This window comes from Tympanuchus pallidicinctus, unplaced genomic scaffold (genome assembly GCF_026119805.1).
Source record: "Tympanuchus pallidicinctus isolate F22 unplaced genomic scaffold, pur_lepc_1.0 scaffold1, whole genome shotgun sequence".
Lineage (NCBI taxonomy): Eukaryota > Metazoa > Chordata > Aves > Galliformes > Phasianidae > Tympanuchus > Tympanuchus pallidicinctus.
Genome location: NW_026294618.1, coordinates 51041041 through 51060626, shown reverse-complemented (window position 1 = coordinate 51060626; position 19586 = coordinate 51041041). Strand labels below are relative to the sequence as shown.

The window sequence follows — 19586 nt, the reverse complement described above, 5'->3', positions numbered from 1 at the left end:
TGTCATTTTTACAGTTGTTATTTGTCAATGGAGAGAAGTGGGTCAGCACAGGAAGTGCCAGTGACATAACACGTCTACTCTGCATCCAGATCTGTCTGTCGGTACTAGCTTCAAATTAATCACAAAAACAGTAAATTTTAACACCATAAAGTGTGATGATCTAGAATAATACACATGTACAGGATTATGCTTTCAAAGGAGAAGAAATGCAGGTGCTGTTTATTCCTTAAAGAATGACCCAATGATGCTGCAGCCGTGGGAGCAGGCAGGGTGCTGTGCGTCAATCCAGCTGAGAACCTCATTACCCATCTTTTGAAATATTTCAGCTGCAGAAGCAACACACTTACGTAACACTCACTTCAGACAAATAAAACAACTCTACTTTTAAAGAGAAGTGCTCTGTAGCTCCTCCTGCTGCTTAACCCTCACTCTTACAATATGCTCTTTACCTATGAACTGTGAACCATAGTAACATTAAAAGCAAAAAGAATGTTGGTCCTGCAAGGTCTCTTCTGGAGTGGGCAGGTTTCAGATCAGTCCAGAGCCAAGAGCTTGCCTTTGCTCTAGTTTCTATATGAGATAAAGCTATGAGATTTGGCTCATGGATAAAGCTGTTGTCAGAAATGAGATTGTTATTTTTATGTCTCCAGCAAAGTGCCTAAATGTGCTTCATGCAATACCATGGCACTGCTGCAGAAGACTGAAATCTTTAAGCAGTTCACAACACAGTTTCTGATGGATGGACCACCAGCATGGGCATCTAGGCATGAAACTGCCAGCACCTCCTGTGATCTCATGCTGCAGCCAAGATAGCTACTGTAACTGCTCTTTGGGAATCTGTAATGCAACGCAAAGAAGGAAAGCATGAGGCCTGGCAGGCAGGATGGACCTGATTCAGCTTCAGAGTTCTTGTATGTCGCTGACATCAAGGGGACTGCTTAGGGTCTTAATTGCCTTGCTGAATCTGAGCCAAAGAGGAAAAAAGTGAGACGATAAGCCGCAAGACTATTCAGACTGAGACATCTGGATCCTTTTTTGATAGGATGATTCTCCCTAACAATTCAGGGTGGTTTAGGGAGCATATGCCTTGCTTTCTGGCCCAAATTTAGCACTCATTTTGGTGCCTGTGTGATATTATTTGTGTGGATCGTGCTATTTATATAGGAAAAGAAAGACACGAGTGAAGTGCCACAGTGGGCTGTTTGTAGATCAGGGCTACATTTTAATATCTACAGTGTTCCTGCTGAGGTTTTACAACTGCTAGAGACATATGGACCTAACAGTGGCATATTCTCAGCTACCGCCCCTGTACCTGTGAGTGTTCTTGTGCCAGAATACTTATTCTTAATCTCTTTAAAAGAAAGAACAATATGTTCTGCAAGTTATAAAATGTTTTTATTAGTAGATAAACATTAGACAAGTAAAAGATAACTATTCCAATATCAATGTTGAAATATTTCTTTTTTTTTTTTTTGTTCTCACTGGTTAGTCAGAATCCATCAAGAATTGCTGCATTTGCCCTAATTAATGGCCCATTTTCAGAGAGGCTTTTAATTAACAGCTGACATTTAAGCAGCATTACAATATGCTGTGCAATTATTACCTGGCCTACTTCTGTGTGATTCAAATGCTCTTGCAGGAAAAGGGGAAAAGGTACAATGCCTGTTTTAATGAAATTTCATAGAACACCGTGGTAAGAGACAACTGAGAAAAAGAGGAAATAGAGTTGCATTGTCAGAGGGGCTTAGGTTGTCCTTTCCCAATACAATTTACCTGGTCCAACTGGACTGGTTGCCCCTCAGAGATGCTCACACATCTCTCAGCTTGGCCCCAGAGCACATATTTCTAATCTACTCCAACTCCTCAAATTCTCTGTGTCATGTCCACCACAGAGTAAAGCAACACAACTGAGCCCATTTTATAGCCTGGTGCTGCTAAGGCAGGACAGAGTTCTGCCTGGAATATCCTCTGTCTTTGTTCCACTTGTTGGCATTCCTGAGGCTTGTTTTCCAGCAACCCAGACTGGTTCAATTCATTAGCCATGGGAACAAAACAAAAACTAGAGAAGTTCACTGCTTGTGGGTGAGCTCAGCTTGCTGTGCAGCCACCCTCACTCCAAGGAAGGAGAAAGAAGCATGGAACCACCATGCACTGCTATGCAGGGAAAAGGTACTCATTTAAGCTGTACTGTAAGTTGAGCTATGTTGTGAAATAAGATTCCTGCTTGTGCAGGAAGGTAGGACATACATGAGCGTATTTTTGTATTGTATACACTTTGTGCCAGAACACAAATGTCCAATCAAATGATGGGGCTGGTAGCAGGGAAAGGTGTGACCAGGTGGCAGAAGCCTTCTGGACCTATGGCAGCAGCCATACCAAGCCCACTCCTGCAGCACTGAGCTGTAATCAGAGGACTCTGAGGAGCAATCACTTGCTTCATCCTGCCTCTTTAAACTGCTTTATATTGCATGCAAGAACTTAAAGGAGGCATTAAGGTTTAAATACATCAATATTTGCTGGGTCACCAAGAGACTGAGCAAACACTGAGCTGTGGCCATGCTGAACCTCTCCCCTACTCTCTGGCCTGATGAATATTTAATTATGCTGCAGCAAGACAAATAGCTTTTGCACGGATGCTTGACTAACCCAGAGTACATTGTGGCCCAGTGATCAGAGAAATGAGTTTGTCTTCCTGGGTAGAAGAGGGCCTTTGACACAGAATCAACACATAGTGGGATCATAGGGAGTTACCCAAGGAAGAGTTGATCCCTTTGTATACATGTTCAGTGGCAGCAAGTTAGTTGGGAAACAATCCCAGCCATGAGTGTTCATGGCTTTGGTTCATGGCAGGGACAGGCTGACACACAAGTGACTGATAAGGTTACAGTCCTAAGGTATGCACAGTGACTGTGCTGTCCCCAGCCAGCCCTGATCCAACGAAATCAAACCAAATTTAACTTGGCATGCAGAGCTGCATTTAGAAAGCTATGACAGCTCAGGGGTATTTCAGAGATCTGCGGTGGGGACAGGAGAGACAGCTGGGGTGGCAATCCTGTTAGCCAGCCTGATATAAACTCCCCCTGTGAACTGAGGCTGTCAGGCACCAATGGGATTTGGGAGCCTCCAGGGTTGGGCAGCTGATCAGCAAGGAGAAACAGAGTATCATGATCTCAGATTTAGAAATTCAAATTTGAGAAATCTTTGCAAAACACAATGCAGGGACCCAAGCTATTTTTGTGGATCTACTCTTTGAAGTGTGTGGCCTTTTATTCTTCCAAACAAAGTTGATGATGTTTTCATCCCGAACATTACAGTCAAGGGACTATTTAAGAATTGACCATGGGGTCATGTGTTGGTTAGTATCTAATAATTCCTGAGATGTCATTGGTTTGTTCAATGACTCTGAAAGGAGCTTGTAAAAATAGTTCCATGGAGCTGTGCATATATTGGAATTCGATATTTCAGTCTGACAGCCTTGAACCTAAGAGCGAGGCTTTGTTCTCTTAGCCAGTACACAGCCATCAGCTATAATGGAGTCGAGTCGGGGTCAGTGATGGGAAACAAGAACATGCTCAATAATTCAGGAGATGACCTGACTTTCCTATGGTTTAGCAATACAAGGAGAAAGTGTCTCCAAAATTAATGGGATTTTTGAGTAAGAATGAGAAACTGTTTGCAGGATTGTTTGTCTTTCTTTCCTCTCTCTCTCTTTTTTTTTCTTTCTTTTTTTTTTTTTTTTTTTTTCTTATTGCACAACAAAGCATGCAGGAACAAGTGTCACTGTCCTGCTGGTGCAATTTTCAACATGTAAGGGATCAAAGAGAATCTTATTAGTCTGTGTTTCTACAATCTTCATTCCACAGTAGTAATATATCCTTTTCCAATCACGACAATATACAAGAATGAGACAAACAACGAAAATTAAGGTCAGGCTTGCGCTCCTTTCTTCAAGCACTGCTAGGTGGCAATATGTTCCCTAGAAAACCACCAGCTTCCTTCCAGGCACTGCTCTGCCGTCCTCAGGACAGCCTGGGCGCTGCTTCATCCAAGCGGAGACGGCTTTGGAGGATGGCATGCTGAGGGCTGCTTCCTTCCCACGGTCTAATTTGGGACTGAGGATTATCAGAAAGAAATGCAGTACCAAATCCTGCTGGAAAAGTCTCCACAAATAGGAGAGGAAAAAATCTTTACACTGAATGACGGAACAAATTGCCTGAGGCATTATTTGTGTACTGGGAATGCTGTAACAAGGAAATGAATCCCCCTGTTCTATGAAGATATTGCCACTTAGGACTGGAGTATTTCATATCCCTACAGGATTCTCTTAACAATGGAAAATTAAAAGTATCTATCTGTTCAGAGTGCAAAGATTTTGCTTCTTCTAAATGTATGACTAACTGAAGTACTTTGCATGTTTAATCATAATATTTAATCAACTAGACCAACTACAGGACATTTGTATTGACAGCTCGGTTGATATACAGCTTTAATAAATGTGGAGAAGCACTTCCAAGGATATTTTTTTCATCCATGCTACAAACAAGTGAGTCATCTGACACACGTATATTAACAATAAAGGCCGGCTGGCATCTGCATATCGCTTTGTATGCACCAGATCTGCGCTGGAACCCCCATTTATGTTCCTGGGTTTGCTTCCCCCAGGAGGGGAGCTCAAGGCTCTTCTCTCGTTACAGCGCGGCGGGAGCTCCGTGGGCTAACTCCTCCGAGCCGGGGCCGTCCTTCAGCGGTGTCACCCAGAGACTGGCACACAACCTGCCCTGCCCAGTGCCCGTCCACCGCCATCACCTCCCGCAGGGGGCTGCCCCGATATCCGCCGCAGCCCAGCAGCCCCCGGTTGTGCGTTGCGGGCTCTTAGGGCGCGGCGCCGGTTCCCGGTGGGGCCGCATTCACCGCAGCACCGCCCGCCAGTCCGGCAGAGCGAGGGGAGCGGTGGTGCCGTGTTGTGCCGTGCCGCCGGCAGGTCAGTGCCCGCCTCTTCTCGGGCAGCCCGAGTTGTGGGGCGAGCAGGTGCTCCGCGGGGTGCCGGGCTCGGGGCCGCTGCTGGGGCCGGCTGTGCGGGAGGAGCAGCTCCCAGCCGAGACGCAGCCGGGCGGCGGGCCGGGCGGAAGGAGCCTGGGTGCGCTCCTCATTAGTGGGCCGGTCCGCACGGCAGGCGGCATCTGCGTGATCTGTTTTGGTCAGGGCTGGGGATCCCGCCGCCTGCTCAGCTTCACTGGAGATCTCTAGTGTTATTCTGCAAGGAGCTGCCTCCCCTCCGGCTCTGCTCGGCCCGGAACTGGGGTGCAGGGCTTCTTTCCCTCCCTTTGCTGTTGGTTTTGTAGAAGAAAAACGCATCTGCACCAAAAATGCTTGCTTTGATCAGCTGAAGTGCTGCAGTAGTTTGCAGCTGGAATTAATTCACCTTCATGCTTTTTATGGCTTAGGGTTTGGTGACTGAAAACCTGCTAGTGGTAATTTCTATGCCTGCGGAGCACTGCATCTGTTCATCTAGCAATGTCCAAAGCTCACCAGTGGACTTTGAGCTGTGTGTGGACTTGAAACCTGGGTTCTGACAGTGCTACATGGAGTCCTTTGCTAACAGAGGCAAATAGAACATCTTCACATCAAGACTTTAGAAATATAGCATCTGCAGAAGGTGAGGGGTTCTTGCTCTCACTCTCTACTATGAAATTCAGTCCATGTACTTACCCTGTGAACACGCTCAAGTGCTATCATGTAGTAGCATGTACTTTATTGAAGAGCTTCTTTTACCAGCTGTTTCCTATCCTTGAAGGCCATTATTTTTCACTGAACCTCAGATAAGTGTGATTGGTTTATTAAATCTTAAAAGTAATTGAAACCTGATTAAAAGAGAGCATAATTGCTTAGGAATGGAGAGACAATTCAAGTCTAAACTTTAGCCTGCAGAGACCATTAAAAGTATAATGCTCAGCAGCAGAAAACAGATAACTTGAAAATCACATAACTTGCCATCCCCAAAATTGAGCTGTTCAGTAACAAGGGAAAAACAAGGGGAAAAAGAGGCAGAAAAAAAAAAATAATAAGAGATCATGTAAAAGAAAACAGGTGTAAAGGGTAAGCCAGACTAAAACTGAAACCATAGACAAATTAACTTGTGAAGTTGAAAGGCTTTTTTTCAAAATGTATTTTGTGTACATGATTTGAAGCAACTTCAATTAGTTTCACCATCTCACTTGTTCTCTCAGCTTTCGGAAATATAAACTTTTTTTTTTTTGGCTGACGTGGGGAAATTGGGAGACCTAAATCCATTGTTCTTTTCTCAGTGGTACTATAATGGCTAAAAAAGCCCATATTTTATAGGCTATTTCTAAACTCCATTCTTATAGGAATTACAAAGCTCTTTAAGGATCTTCACACTGAAGTGAAGGGATTTTTGAACCTGCCTTGTCTAGCATGTAGGTACCAAAGACAATATACTAGAAGTCTGAACAGGGTTCAGCAAGTTAAGAGCTAGAATGCCTTGAGAAGGGTATGAGGCTTAGGTAGCTGCTCTTGGCTTTAGCAGGAGTTCCCACTTTGTCTAGAAATGCCATAATGAGATGCTTCTCACTTAGGGCTGTAGAATATCCCAAGATTTTTTTCTGTTTGTAGGTTATGTTTTGTTGCTAAGTTTTGTGCTGCTGCTCCCATAGCCTGTTCAAGATCTGCTTGCTGCTTTCTTCCAGCAGAATTAAGCCAGTTGAAGAGGTTATTGCCCTCAGCTTGCCTTAGCTGATAGTTAATGGAATGGAAAAAACCTGTCAGGTAAGGTGTTCAAGTAAACTTGACCACACATTGCTGAAGGAAAGAAGCATGGTGTATGTGCAGATGAAGTAGGCATGGACTCAGTAATCTTCAGGTGAGCGGTTGTGACGACAGTTGGAACAGTGGCCTGTTCAGCCAGTGCTGGGCTGATACATCCCACCTTCACTTCTCTTGCATCTTAAGCCAGGGTTCTCTGACTTCTCTTCACTATCAGGTCCATGCCCTTGTTTGATTTTTCATCTATGCTAGCCCTCTTGAATCTTGCAGTTTCTGAATTCCAACACTGGATGTTTCCTCCCCTTTTTTTTCCCCCTAACACTCACCAGCTACTATCCCTGATTTCAGACGGCTGATATTTACGATTATCACTCTTTTTGTACAAGAGAACTACTATACTTCGGATATATTTTTCCTTTGGTCTTGCTTTTTTGCCTGCTTTCATGCTGTAGAGACCATCATGCTGGTCCTCAGCATTGGGTCACCACTTGTTTTCATTTGTTAGCTGGTCACTGTGGGGAGCTGGTGAAGCATCTAGCAGTCACACTCACTGCGCCCTGGTACAGATGGATACCTTCCATGCTGTCTGGTGACGCACGTGCATGTTGAACCATGAGTCATCTCACAATCATCTTCAGTTTACCTCTTCTATCCCTTTCTCTGTGCCCCTTCTTTACAATTCTGTGCTTGTCACTGAAATTACAGCTGTTGGAGGTCTTTGTCAAGGTCTGTGCTTCTTGAACTGTCAGCTGCCTTTTAAGTGTTTGGCAGTGTCACATAAGTGTCTTTATAATGCTCTTTTGTTATGATGTTTAAATATTTTCTTTCTCTTTAGATTTCTTTTGTGGATTTTGTATGCTATATCCCTTTCTTTTCTGCTATACTTTATCTTAGGATACCTGTATCCAAGGCAAAAAATTCAGCTGATGTCCTTTACAAATGACACATGGGTCTGTGTCTGCATTTCATACCTGTCATCTCCTGCCCCCATGAATGGGCTTCTTTATTTCTCTGGTCTCACACGGGTACCCGGTAAACACTGCATGGTGAAAACACATCTCTGCATACTTTCTTTTTTCCTTATTTGTGTCAGTAATTCAGGCATTATTTTTGAGTGTTTAAGAGTTTCCCCTGCTTGCATATTTTAATTTGCCTATTATTTTTGTGTAGCTGCTCTATGATGCATGCAGCTCAAGTTCTTATTTGGGCTCCCAACATCCAGTTCTCTGGATTGTCTTAGTTCACAGGATCGTAGGGGTTGGAAGGGACCTCCAGAAATCATCTGATCCAATTCTTTTAAAGCAGGTTCCCTACAGCAGGTTACATAGGAAACCATCCAGGTGATTTTGAATATCAGCAACGAATGATACTTCACAGTCTCTCTGTCACCATCACAGGGGGGGCCTGTACCAGTGTTCTGTCACATTCCCAGGAAAGTTATTCCTCATATTCTTCCTGTGTGCCAGTTTGTGCCCATTGCCCCTTGTTCTGTTGCTGGGTACCACCGAAAAGAGCCTGGCCCCATCCACGTGACTCCCACCCTTCAGATATTTAAAAGCATTGATACGATTCCCCGTTAGTCTTCTCTCCAGGCTGAACAGTCCCAGGTCTCTCAGCCTCTACTCATAAGTGAAGTGCTCCAGGTCCCTCATCATCTTTGTGGCCTTATGCTGGACTCTCTGATGTTCTCTGTCTTGAACTGGGGAGCCCAGAACTGCACACAGTGCTCCAGATGTGGCCTCACTAGGGCAGAGTAGAGGGGGAGGATCACCTCCCTCAGCTGTCTGGCCACACTCTTTCTAATGCACTTCAGGAAACCATTGGCTTCATGGCCACAAAGGCACCCTGCTGGTTCATGGCCAACATGTTGTCCACTAGGACACCCATGTCCTTCTCTGCAGAGCTGCTTTCCAGCAGGCCAACCCCTAACCTGTACTGGTGCATGTAGTTATTCTTCCCCAGGTGTAGGACTCTGCACTACCCCTGTTGAATCTCATCAGATTTTTTTCCTCCCATCTTTCTAGTTGTCCAGGTCTCTCTGTATGGCAGCACAGTCTTGTGGTGTATCATCTACTCCTTTCAGCTTTGTATCCTTAGCAAAATTGATGAGGGTACATTCTATCTCTTAATCCAATTCACTGATGAAGTTGTTATGCTCATCGAAGATTTTGCTAGGTATATCCTGTACCTACTGCTCTGGCCAGCCAAATTCATGCTCTCTGGAAATTGCAGCTGGGTGCTGACTGAGGTTGCTGCTATTTGAGGTAGTGTGTTTTTAGAGATTGGAAGAGAACAATGGCATTTTCTAGGACAAAAATACTTGCTTGAGTCTTGAGGTTTATTATTTACTCAGTGAATCTGATCAATTAGGGAGTGTTTATGGTTTACTTATGGTAATATTTTATTTTTTATTAACATCATGAGAGGTAAATTTTAACTAAGCAGTTACAGAGGTTTTCAAAAGGACTCTGAGATATATATATATATATATATATATACACATAATATATTTATATAAAATATACATTTACATATATATATATATATATATAAAATAAGTACATGCACAAAAAATAGAAAATGCATGTCTGTGTATGTGTGTATTGCTCCTGTACATTGTGTATCATTTCTACAGTGCTGAGTTGTTGACTTTCAGCATATGTTTGTATTAATCCATGATCTTCCAGTCCATGGATAAGTGCATTAAAAATCATTTAAGTACTATCTGGGATCTAAACTGTTGCATTATGTGACAGATACAACAACTGGTTACTGATGTAGCTGCAGGTTGTGGAACATATAACTCTTGATATCTACCCTGGTGGCTTGTCTGTCCATTGTTACTGTTGATATGTTAAAACTCTAGCAGTTTTTACAAGCAGAATTTTACAAGCAATTGTCCGTAGTGTACTGTGTTGTCAGAAAGTTGATCGTTGTAAAATCATGCATAAGTTGTGCGTGTTGCAGATGTTAATGGATATAGCATGCCTGACTTTCTGAAATTAGACAAAAACTTCATTTCTGTAAATTATCTAAGTAGACAAGTATATTAAACTGAAAACTTCAGTCTAGTAAATATATCTTGTCATGTCCAGTGGCATTGTGCTGGTTAATGCAGTTTGCCCTCGTGCTCCTTCATTTGCACTACAAAAAATCCATTTGAGTCACATTTTGGATTGCGAGCATTTCCTACTTGAATGTTGTTTATCAGAGATCAGCAGAAATTCCTTTAGTTTGAGAGCACTGAAGCATAAATATCACGGTTTTCCTGAGTGATCAGCTTTCTCAGACTGAGCAGTTAAAATAATCCTGTATTTATTAGAAAAATAGTGGGTACTGCCCAGTGCTGTAAAAGATGGATTTAAAAAGAATAATTCAGTGATAATACCTTCCATGAGTCATTAATCATGAGTCATGATCAGCATGCAGTGATGTTTAATTTGTTTTTTAATTCGGCACTTGCTGATGCTCTTTATTACCATAGTGATAATATTAAAGAGCTGTTAATGCATATAACCACACAGTTAAAAATGACAGACTTGGTTGTTGGTTGTTTTTTTTTTTTTTTTTTTTTTTTTTTTTTTTTTTTTTTTTTTGTGGAATAAAATTTCCATATCTTAAGTCTGCTTTGCTTTGTACCTTCTTTGACATGTAAAGTCTAGGTAGTATAAAGGTGATCAAACAATTGTGAATTGCCAGGGACTTAGGTGAAGTAGAGAGACTTTTTTCACCTTCTTAATTTTTTTTTCTATTTTTGTTGTTGTTTTAGGCCAGTCATTGTGGTTTCCCAAATAATTATTTCTAGTCCTTCCTCTTTGGAGGGTTGGGGAAGATTTGTATTCATTAAAATTGGAAACTAATTGCTTTGTGTTGAGTCAAGCATAGTACAAACTAGAGTTTGCAGCAGGAGCCTGCGCCCATCCCTGTTTTTAGTGTTTGTTCTTTCTGGCAAAAACTAGTAGCTGGGTGGGAGTTTTATTGTATGAATGCATATGTTGAAAAATGAAGTTTTAGAGAAACACTTCATTTTCAGTGCTTTATGTGGATTGCCATAAATCAAAGCTGAGTAAATTAATGGAGCTTGTCACATTATTCCCTTATGTAGTAGATTTATTTATTTATTTACTGTTCTAGCACCTTGCTAGTTAAAATGAATGAGAACATGGAAGGCTGTTTCTCTCCTGAGAGCCTGAACATAAAAAGAAGAATGTGGCTAAGAAATTGGCTTTGGTAACCTGTTTTCACTTTTAAATAAAAATTATGAAGAAGCGATTTTACAAGCTGTGAAAGTGATGGCTGAGGTGTTGGAGATATTAGAATATGCGTAGATACAGAACAGGAGGTTGATGTTATTTGTGGAATTATTCATCTTGTATTCAATCAGATTTTAATACATTTTAATTAGCTTTACATACATTTTTATTAGCTTATACATGAGTATGCAAAAGATGATTATGACAAATTAAAACCTTGAATTTCATAAGGAACTTAGATGGGACTTCAGAATGTCTTATCAGATGTTAAGCAATGATTCCTTTACCTACTCCCATGTATATGATGTTACAATATATGGCTTTGTATAGGTCTTACCAGCATGTTTGTGAGATAACAATGTGGCAGAACCAGTATGAATCTGTTGGCATAGGTGGCTCTCTTTGAGTTCCCCATATGGCATATGCTGTTTTGCATTCTGTTTGCATTCTGGCTGCTGTGCAGACTCCTGCTCTGTTGAAGTGGGGATTGTATTTGCCCCAACAGAAGCATTTTCCCACTTTAGTATCCAATGATACAAGCTAGTTGTGCACCTAACTGGATTGTTTACTTCTTTCATTGTAAAATACTAGATTAAATGTGGGTATTTAACATGTATTTGCTCTTACATATATATAATAACGTTCTCAACAATTTTAGTCTATTATTAGCTGTGAGGTGACCTGGGCACAGTATAGAATATATTTTTCACCAAATTTCATCTCTATTTTTGCTTTGGTTCACCTTAAAATTCACAGGGGCTACTTACCAGTTCTGGAAGAATCTTGTTTCTGCCAAATATGACTGTCAGAGGAGGTCTTTTCCCAGTTCTCCAAAAACTGAACGTTCACCATGTTTTGTGCACAGGTTTATGAATTAAAAAGGAACCAGAGATAAAGACAGGGCTAGTCTAGCAATACAGCAAGCCTTTTTATGTGTCCTGTTCTTTTACTTCCCACTCTGAGTGGCTTCTAAGACCACGCTTTCTTTTTCAGACCAACTCTTCAATTTGGAATTTACCCAGCTTTTTTCAAATCGCTTGTAAATCACTTTTTCCATTAGAATGCTTTCCAAGTGAATAAAGTGAAGTCAAACATCAAGAATAGTGCTTTATGACTTCCTTTTTATTTCCTGGTGTACATTTCCAGGAATGGTAGATCCTGTCTGATAGACCTGATTTAATTCTATGTCAAGGTAGATGAAGGTAAGGCTGTCAATGTGGTCTACTTACTGGACTTCAGTAAGGCTTTTGACACTGTCCCCCACAACGTTCTAGTTGAGAAGCTGGCTGCCTATGGTTTGGATGGGTGCACGCTCCTCTGGGTGAAACACTGGCTGGATGGCTGGGCCCAAAGAGTTGTGGTCAGTGGAGCTAAATCCAGTTGACATCTGGTCACAAGTGGTGTCCCCCAGGGCTCGGTACTGGGACCACTTCTATTTAACATCATTATTAATGATGTTAATGAAGGGATTGAGTGCACCCTCAGTAAGTTTGTGGATAGTACCGACCTGGGAGGGAGTGTTGGTCTGCCAGAGAACAGAAAGGCACTACAGAGAGACCTGGATAGACTGGATTGATGGGCCAGTGTAAACTGAGTTTCAATAGGGCCAAGTGTCGGGTTCTGCATTTTGGTCACAACAACCCCAGGCTTGGCGAGGAGTGGCTGGAAAGCTGCCTGATGGAAAGGGACCTTGGTGTACTGATGGGCAGTTGGCTGAATATGAGCCAGCAGTGTGCTCAGGTGGCCAAAAAGGCCAATGGCATCCTGGCTTGTATCAGGAATGGTGCGGTGTGCAGGAATAGGGTGGATTGCAGGAAGCAATCCTGCCCCTATACTCAGCATTGGTGAGCCTCACCTTGAGTAGTGTGTTCAGTTTTGAGCATCTCAGTACAGAAAGGACATTGACGTGCTGGAGCAGGTCCAGAGAAGGGCAACAAGGCTTGTGAAGGGCTTGGCGAATGTGCCTTGCGAGGAGCGACTGAAGGAACTGGGGCTGTTTAGTCTGGGGAAAAGGACTCTGAGGGAGACCTTACTGCTCTCTTCCAGTACCTGAAAGGTGCTTACAATGAGAGCAGAGTTGGTCTCTTCTCACTGGTGACAGGACAAGGGGACCAGAGGTGGTTTAGGTTGGATGTCAGAAATAGCTTTACAGAAAGGGTTGTTAAGCACTGGAATAGGCTTCCCAGGGAGGTGCTTGAGTCACCATGCCTGAGTGTGTTTAAAAACCATTTGGATGTGGTGTAGGGACATGATTTTAGGCTAGTAGAGTTAAGGTAGTTGCTGGTTAGCTTGCTGTTTGGCTTGATGATCTATAAGGTCTTTTCCAACCCGAGCTATTCTGTGATTCTATGTGGTTTTTTACTGGAGTGGAGATAATGGAGGAATATGCCATGGGTGTGCTGGTACATACAAACAGACTACCAATGTTACGTAGCTGTGTAGGAAGCAATGGCTATGCTCAGTTCATAATGCTTTTGTATAGTTGCTCCTCTGGGGTACTCCTTTGATTCTGGTGCTCAGTGTTGAAATGAGATCAGTTCAAAAAGGAACAAGCTACTGGAATGACTGTGGAAAAACTCAAAGCTACCCAGGGCCTCGGCAGTATCACAAGTTGGTGGAACGTGACAAATGTATTAATGGAATTAGGCTACATGGAACTGAATTCAAGGAAAAGTTTTCAGTTTTTAATTTTTGTGTTCCACAAGTAATTAACCTGAGAAAATATTTCTGTAATAGTTGCTTGTAGCCAAACTGGAGATGCACCTCCTGAAAACTAGAGGATTTGGTAGGATTTCTCCTCCAATGCAGATGTTTTTTTTTGGTTTTGTTTTAGTTAGTTGGTTTGCTTTGTCAAGGGAAGGAGCTGAAACATTGCCGTAGAGTAAGCTGGTCTAATGGAATGCACAAGTATTTTACTGCATTTCTTGAGCCTCTTCCATGTTCTGCGTTGAAACATATTTTGGATAGTTCTTACAAGAAAAGATTTTAAAAGATGCTACTTTCTGTCTTAACTGCTGAAATCACTGCATAACATTCAACTGTTAACTTTGTGGGAGAAGATTCCAGATAAGAATTTTGTGAGTACTGTCTTTCAATAAATTTTTGTAGACCTCTGTGATGGGATCACTTTGATACTAGGTTTTGCTGTGCTTCTTCTCCTTCTGTAGAGGACTGAATTAGATCTCAAAGGAAGATTATTATTATTATTATTATTTTACTGTTTCTTTCCAGAAATGGCAGTTTTCCTGTGGAAAAACATATTTCATACTACAAAGGGGAGGATGCTACAGCAGAAAAGGGCATCTCTGTATAATGGTGCTCATGGCTATGACGAAGAATTGATAAAGAAGAAACTTCAGCAGTTTGCTGGTGGATCCGTCAACCTTTCCAAAGAGCACAGTGGCATTGGAATACTTACCTTGAACAACTCCCGGCTAATGAATGCCTTCACAGGTATTAATCAGTTGATGAGGATGCTGGAGGTTGCTTTCTTTTCCCCTTCCCTTTGCATAAACAAGGTGAAAAGCTGTATCTTATCATTTCTTAGGTAAAAGAAGAAATGATTAATTTTTTTTTTTAACCAGAGGTATAGTAAATATCCATGGTTCTGTGTGGTAGCTTTGCCCTGTACATCATAAATATAAGAAGTTCTCAATGACACAGGAAATATCTGATAGAACCTTTTTTTCAATGGAGGTGATTCTGCTGCTGTGCTCTCTCTTATTTCTCATTTCATTTTGCCTCTACTGCTTCAGAAACATAAGGTATTTTTACAGAGAAGAGAAGATATGATGTAGATGTATTTGTAGATGATGTAGAAAAGACAAGATTGTGTTATTGTTTTTTACCTAAAATTTTATCTTTCACTTAGGCTTCTGCAGTCTGTGGTAAGTCTCCTAGATATCTCTACAGTTACTCTTTTGTTTCTTCTTAAAAGCTCTTCTATAAAATCATTGTCTAACTTGAGAAAATGCAGCTAAAAGAACTAGCATGGAGATTGTCCCTGTGAATAACTCCCTGTCAGCATGCATGTTATTATGCAATCACAATTACGCTCTTTTTCTACAGGTTTTTTTTCTTATTTTTGACTTAAAATAGATCTGTGCAAAGTACAGCTGTGGGCTGTGTGTTCATAGCTTACTTGTTGTGGTAGTTGAAAGGGGAATGAGAAATAAGCTGCAATAGAAAGAGAAAAGACAGAAAAATCGCAGTCTGCTGTGGAGATCAGGTGTGATATAAGCCATGTTGCTTAGACTAAACTTAAAACTGTGTTCTTTGTTTTCTGCTTGCTTGACATGAGAGTCTCAGAAGTGATATGTAGAAGTGTTAAGCAGTCACAATTGCTATTTAGGCCACTGGTAGCTATGTTTTGACTATACTGAGTGCTATATAATGTTAATGTTCTGAAATCACATCACATACCTCAAATCACAGTCAAAATTAGCTCATATTTTGTGTCTCAGTTAGTGTTCTGTAGTGTAATCTCTCTTCATGTGATTGCTATGAAAATAAATTATTAGTATACACCAATAGCTTATGTTCTAGTGGCTAACAAGAAGCTATAAAAACCCAGGAGGAAATAAATAGCTGTGTTTTTGTAGTGAACCCAGATTAGAAAATGAGCCTGGGACCAGGCAGTACTGTTTTTATCATAGTATGTAGAACCTTGTAGAGAGCAGTATTGCATCTTGCTACGTGATAGCAACAGAAATTTGCTCTGGGAGATGTTACTCTGTCAGTTTAGGAGATTACTGCTTCTTTTGACTGTGCATCTTTGCCAGAGATTTTTGCTGTGACAGCTGAGAGTGCAGAAGCAGAGTCATGCTGGCCCCTTGGACACTGCAAATGATGATATGGCCTACTAATGTACACTGCTCTTCATTTCATTTTAACATTACTGTCTGTAAGCTGTAGATAATGAGGAACTAGTAAGCAACTTATCATTTTCAGTTTGCTGTATATTGAGTAATACCCTTCAGGAGAAGTATGAAAAGGAATAGGATGAGCAAACCTTAAATTGCTACAACAAGACCTAGCTGTCTTCATTTGCCAGAGCCTGTAAAACGCAGTGCCTGAATGAAATACTGTTGATGCTGTATCTCAGAGCTTCTTGAAAATGGCAGATGTGAATTCGCGATACATGTATGCTTCCTTTAGAAAGATGCAAAACATAATTAAACTGTTGAGAGAAATCCTGTTTGCCCAGGCATTTATTTTACACAGCAGCTTTTTATCTCAAAGGAGAACTATGTTTATTCTAAGCTCAAGCAACACACTGAACTGAAATTAGAACAAAATTATTGGCAAATTGCTAATGGGCAATGTGGAGGTTGTTATGCATTTTTTCTCTTCTTAATTGGAATCTGATAGCTACCTGTTTGAAATGGTTTCTTTGGAAACAAGTGTTAATAATGTCAGTTCAAGCCTAGTGGAACCAATTTCAGCAGCCCAACTTCTTTCTGAACTGAAGTTGAACTTCATTTAAGGTAGAAAGAAGGTAGTCTGCGTGAACTAGATAATAATGGTGATGAAGTCAATTATAGAAAATAAATTCAAAGTATTTATTGTTGGATTATAATTAAAATGCAAACAAGTAATTTATTCCAAGTAGATTTAGTGCCGTGTGGAGAATGAACTTACTGGTATCACATAATGAAGGAGTAAGACTGGCAGGATGAGTATTTTCTTTGGTATTGTATTCTCATGCATTGAATCAAATAAACTTGGTAGTGTCTGTTGATGAAGTAATAGAATTAATGGTAGTTGTCAGTGTACACAGCAATGGAAGAGGTGATCTCCCTGGAAGGGAAGCAGTTGCTGACCTTCTTCTCTAGTCTCCCCTGCTATTGCACGCAATAGCCTGATACAGTTCTTTTTTGTATATTCAGTTTTTCAGTGTTAACTGATTAAAAACTAGATGTTTAACTCACAATACTCTGTGGAAAGACTCAGTAGCTTGCTGCTCTGATTATTTAGAGCACCACAAATGATTGTGCTGTATCTTGACTTTGGCAAAGATTTGATGTCAGTCAAAATAACTTTATTATAAGAAAGCTTGAGTTACATGCGAAAAAATAAATCCAGGGGAATGATACACATTTATTTAAAGAATATTTAATGTCCACTTAATTCTTGACTTAGGAACGTTTTCAAGAATAGGAAGACTAAGGTGGATGTCCTTTACAGGGTATTCTTGACCTGGTGCTAACATGCTTCCTTTGTAAGGAGTTGTAAGGAAAACAAGCAGGAAGAAAGAATCTTCCACATCAGGATGGATGCTATCAGGCCATTTTAAGACAAGAAAAGATCAGTACGTGCAGACGTTGGGTCAAAAAACCCAATAGTAGTAGAAGAAAGATTACTTGAGATATTAATCTTAGGCATGCTTATATCTGAAAAAAATAGTCCTGTCCACTTACATCTTTGTCTAAGAAGAGTGGTGCTCAGAGTATCATCAGCCTGTATGTATGTAGTCTGTTTTTTGAAATTAATTTCTGTAAATATTTTTGCCTTAAGAGTGCATGAGAGTCATACGCATTCAAAGAGAAAGATCTTGTAGCTAACATTCTGTAAATTCCATTGCTGCGGAGGATAGGAAATGAGGTTATGGTTTTAAACTAAAAAAAGGTGATTTAGATTTAACATTAGGAAGAAGTTTTCTAATATTAGAGTGGTTAGGCTCTGGAACAGGTTGCCCAGAGAAGCTGTAGTGACCCATCCTTGGAGGTGCTCAAGGCCAGGCTGGATGGGGTCCTGGGCAGCCTGGTCTGATGGGTGGCAGCCCTGCTTTAGCAAGCTTTGGAAGGGGCTTTAAGGTCCCTTCCAACCTGAATGATTCTATGCTTCTGTGATTCTAAGATGCTGCTGTCTGGGACTAGCTCTAGAAACGTGAGTATAGAAATCTGTGTCAGGAAGATTGGGAAAGTTGTCCTCACTAGTTGGTCAGTCAGCAACAGTTGAACAGGTTTTAATCATATGTTTATGTGAAGTAGATTAAAAATAGAGATCTGTAACTGTAAGGGAAAGCTTTTTTTGCTGAAGAATGAATTATTTTGGATGTCAAATATTAATTCACACTTCAATGTTATGTGGAAGAAGGTGAAAAGAATCACAGACACGGAATGTTGCAGTAATTGATCAAATTATGTATACAGTTGATGAAGACTATAGGTGTGGTCGAAAGTCTTTGGAAGTAGAGCCTGCCAATGCAAGTTCAGGGGATTGCTGTGGATAGTGCATAAAAACTAAGTGTTTTCACTGAACAAACTATACTCTAACCTCAGCAGCTTGTGATGACACCTCTGAATTGTTCTTCAAGCTTCTCAATTCTACACTTTAAATGTGATCTTTAACAAGCTGTCTCATAGCACTGATAATCTTCCACCTTTCAGCCTTTTTCTCAGTTTATTTAGAGCAGAAATTAATTAATCCAAAGAAATCGGTTTCATAACACAGGAGATTAGCATAGTTACAACAGTCTGTAGTATGAGAAAGTTCCCAAGCTAACGAATGAGAGTATTATGCTTAAGCTAGAAGTAAAGAGCTGGTATTATTCAATCCCTACATTTGAAGCTTAGGGTGTAATTTCCAAAGAGCTTTTCTAGGCAGTTACCATAGAAGGAACAAAAGAAGTTTCAGAAATATCTTTTAAAACTATTCTTTTAAAAGACAAATGTAATTTGCTTCTGGTTTCAAATCTTATTTTTATTATTTTTTGAATGGATGCTTGTCATTGACCTTCAACATATTTTGCTCTTGAGCCTTTTTTTTAAATATATTTTTTAAAATCTTTTCAGCTGAATATGTAGAGTGAAATATGCAGTGGTGCTGAAATGAAGAGCTGATCTGAATAGACACAAATAAGTTCAGATGTCCTGAATTCATGCAATTACAAACAAAAATAAATCGAGTACAATTTGTGTTTACTTCTTTGCACTTCATTGTTTAGCTTTGAGTGAAATACAAATTGCAGAATACTCTTTAGAATTCCAAGTGCATCGCTGAGTAAAAATAGTCAGTGTTTGCATGAGGGGAGACAGGAATTTCAGATGATGCTTTCCTTTGTGTTTTTAAGCCTTTCTTGTATTAACTTGATGTAGATATTGAAAAATGTAATGTGAAATGTGCTGGTCATAATTATTTTGTTTTAAAAGTGTTGCTTTTCCCCTCTTGTAACAGGCACTATGATGCTAGAACTCCAGGAGAGAGTAACTGAACTGGAAAACTGGAAGGATGGCAAAGGCCTTATCATCTGTGGTGCAGGGAACACTTTTTGTTCAGGATCTGATTTGAATGCTGTCAAAGCAATATCCAATTCCCAGGCAAGTAGTGGTAGAAAGACTTTGGAGAAAAATGAGCTTTCTAGTTTTCTGAGGTCTCTTTCAAACGGAGGTGTTACACTGTGGTTATGCTGCGATTGTACATGCAAGTCACAGGATGGAGCTTTTCATGGTTGAAAAAATGCTGGCAGCCCTTTTAATCCACAATTTAAGTATTATGGTAATAGATTCATAGCCCTGAATTTCTGTATTAACATCTTTTTAGCCTTTT

At 40.6% G+C, this 19586-nt stretch overlaps 1 protein-coding gene across 3 annotated transcripts in view; it reads left to right on the top strand.

Moving 5' to 3' along the window:
* Positions 1–4706: 4706 nt before the first annotated feature.
* The window catches only part of ECHDC1 (ethylmalonyl-CoA decarboxylase 1), a 40320-nt gene continuing 25440 nt past the window's right edge, over positions 4707–19586 (top strand). Inside the window, exons 1-4 of one of the 3 annotated variants that reach the window (XM_052677895.1) lie at positions 4889–4981; positions 5445–5656; positions 14268–14489; positions 19215–19357. In XM_052677895.1, coding sequence (XP_052533855.1) covers positions 14270–14489; positions 19215–19357 — 363 coding nt within the window. In that variant the 5' untranslated portion in view covers positions 4889–4981; positions 5445–5656; positions 14268–14269. Of the gene's footprint in view, positions 4982–5444; positions 5657–13582; positions 13647–14267; positions 14490–19214; positions 19358–19586 lie in introns of those variants that run through there. The other 2 variants (XM_052677901.1, XM_052677887.1) reach the window with 2 other exon arrangements.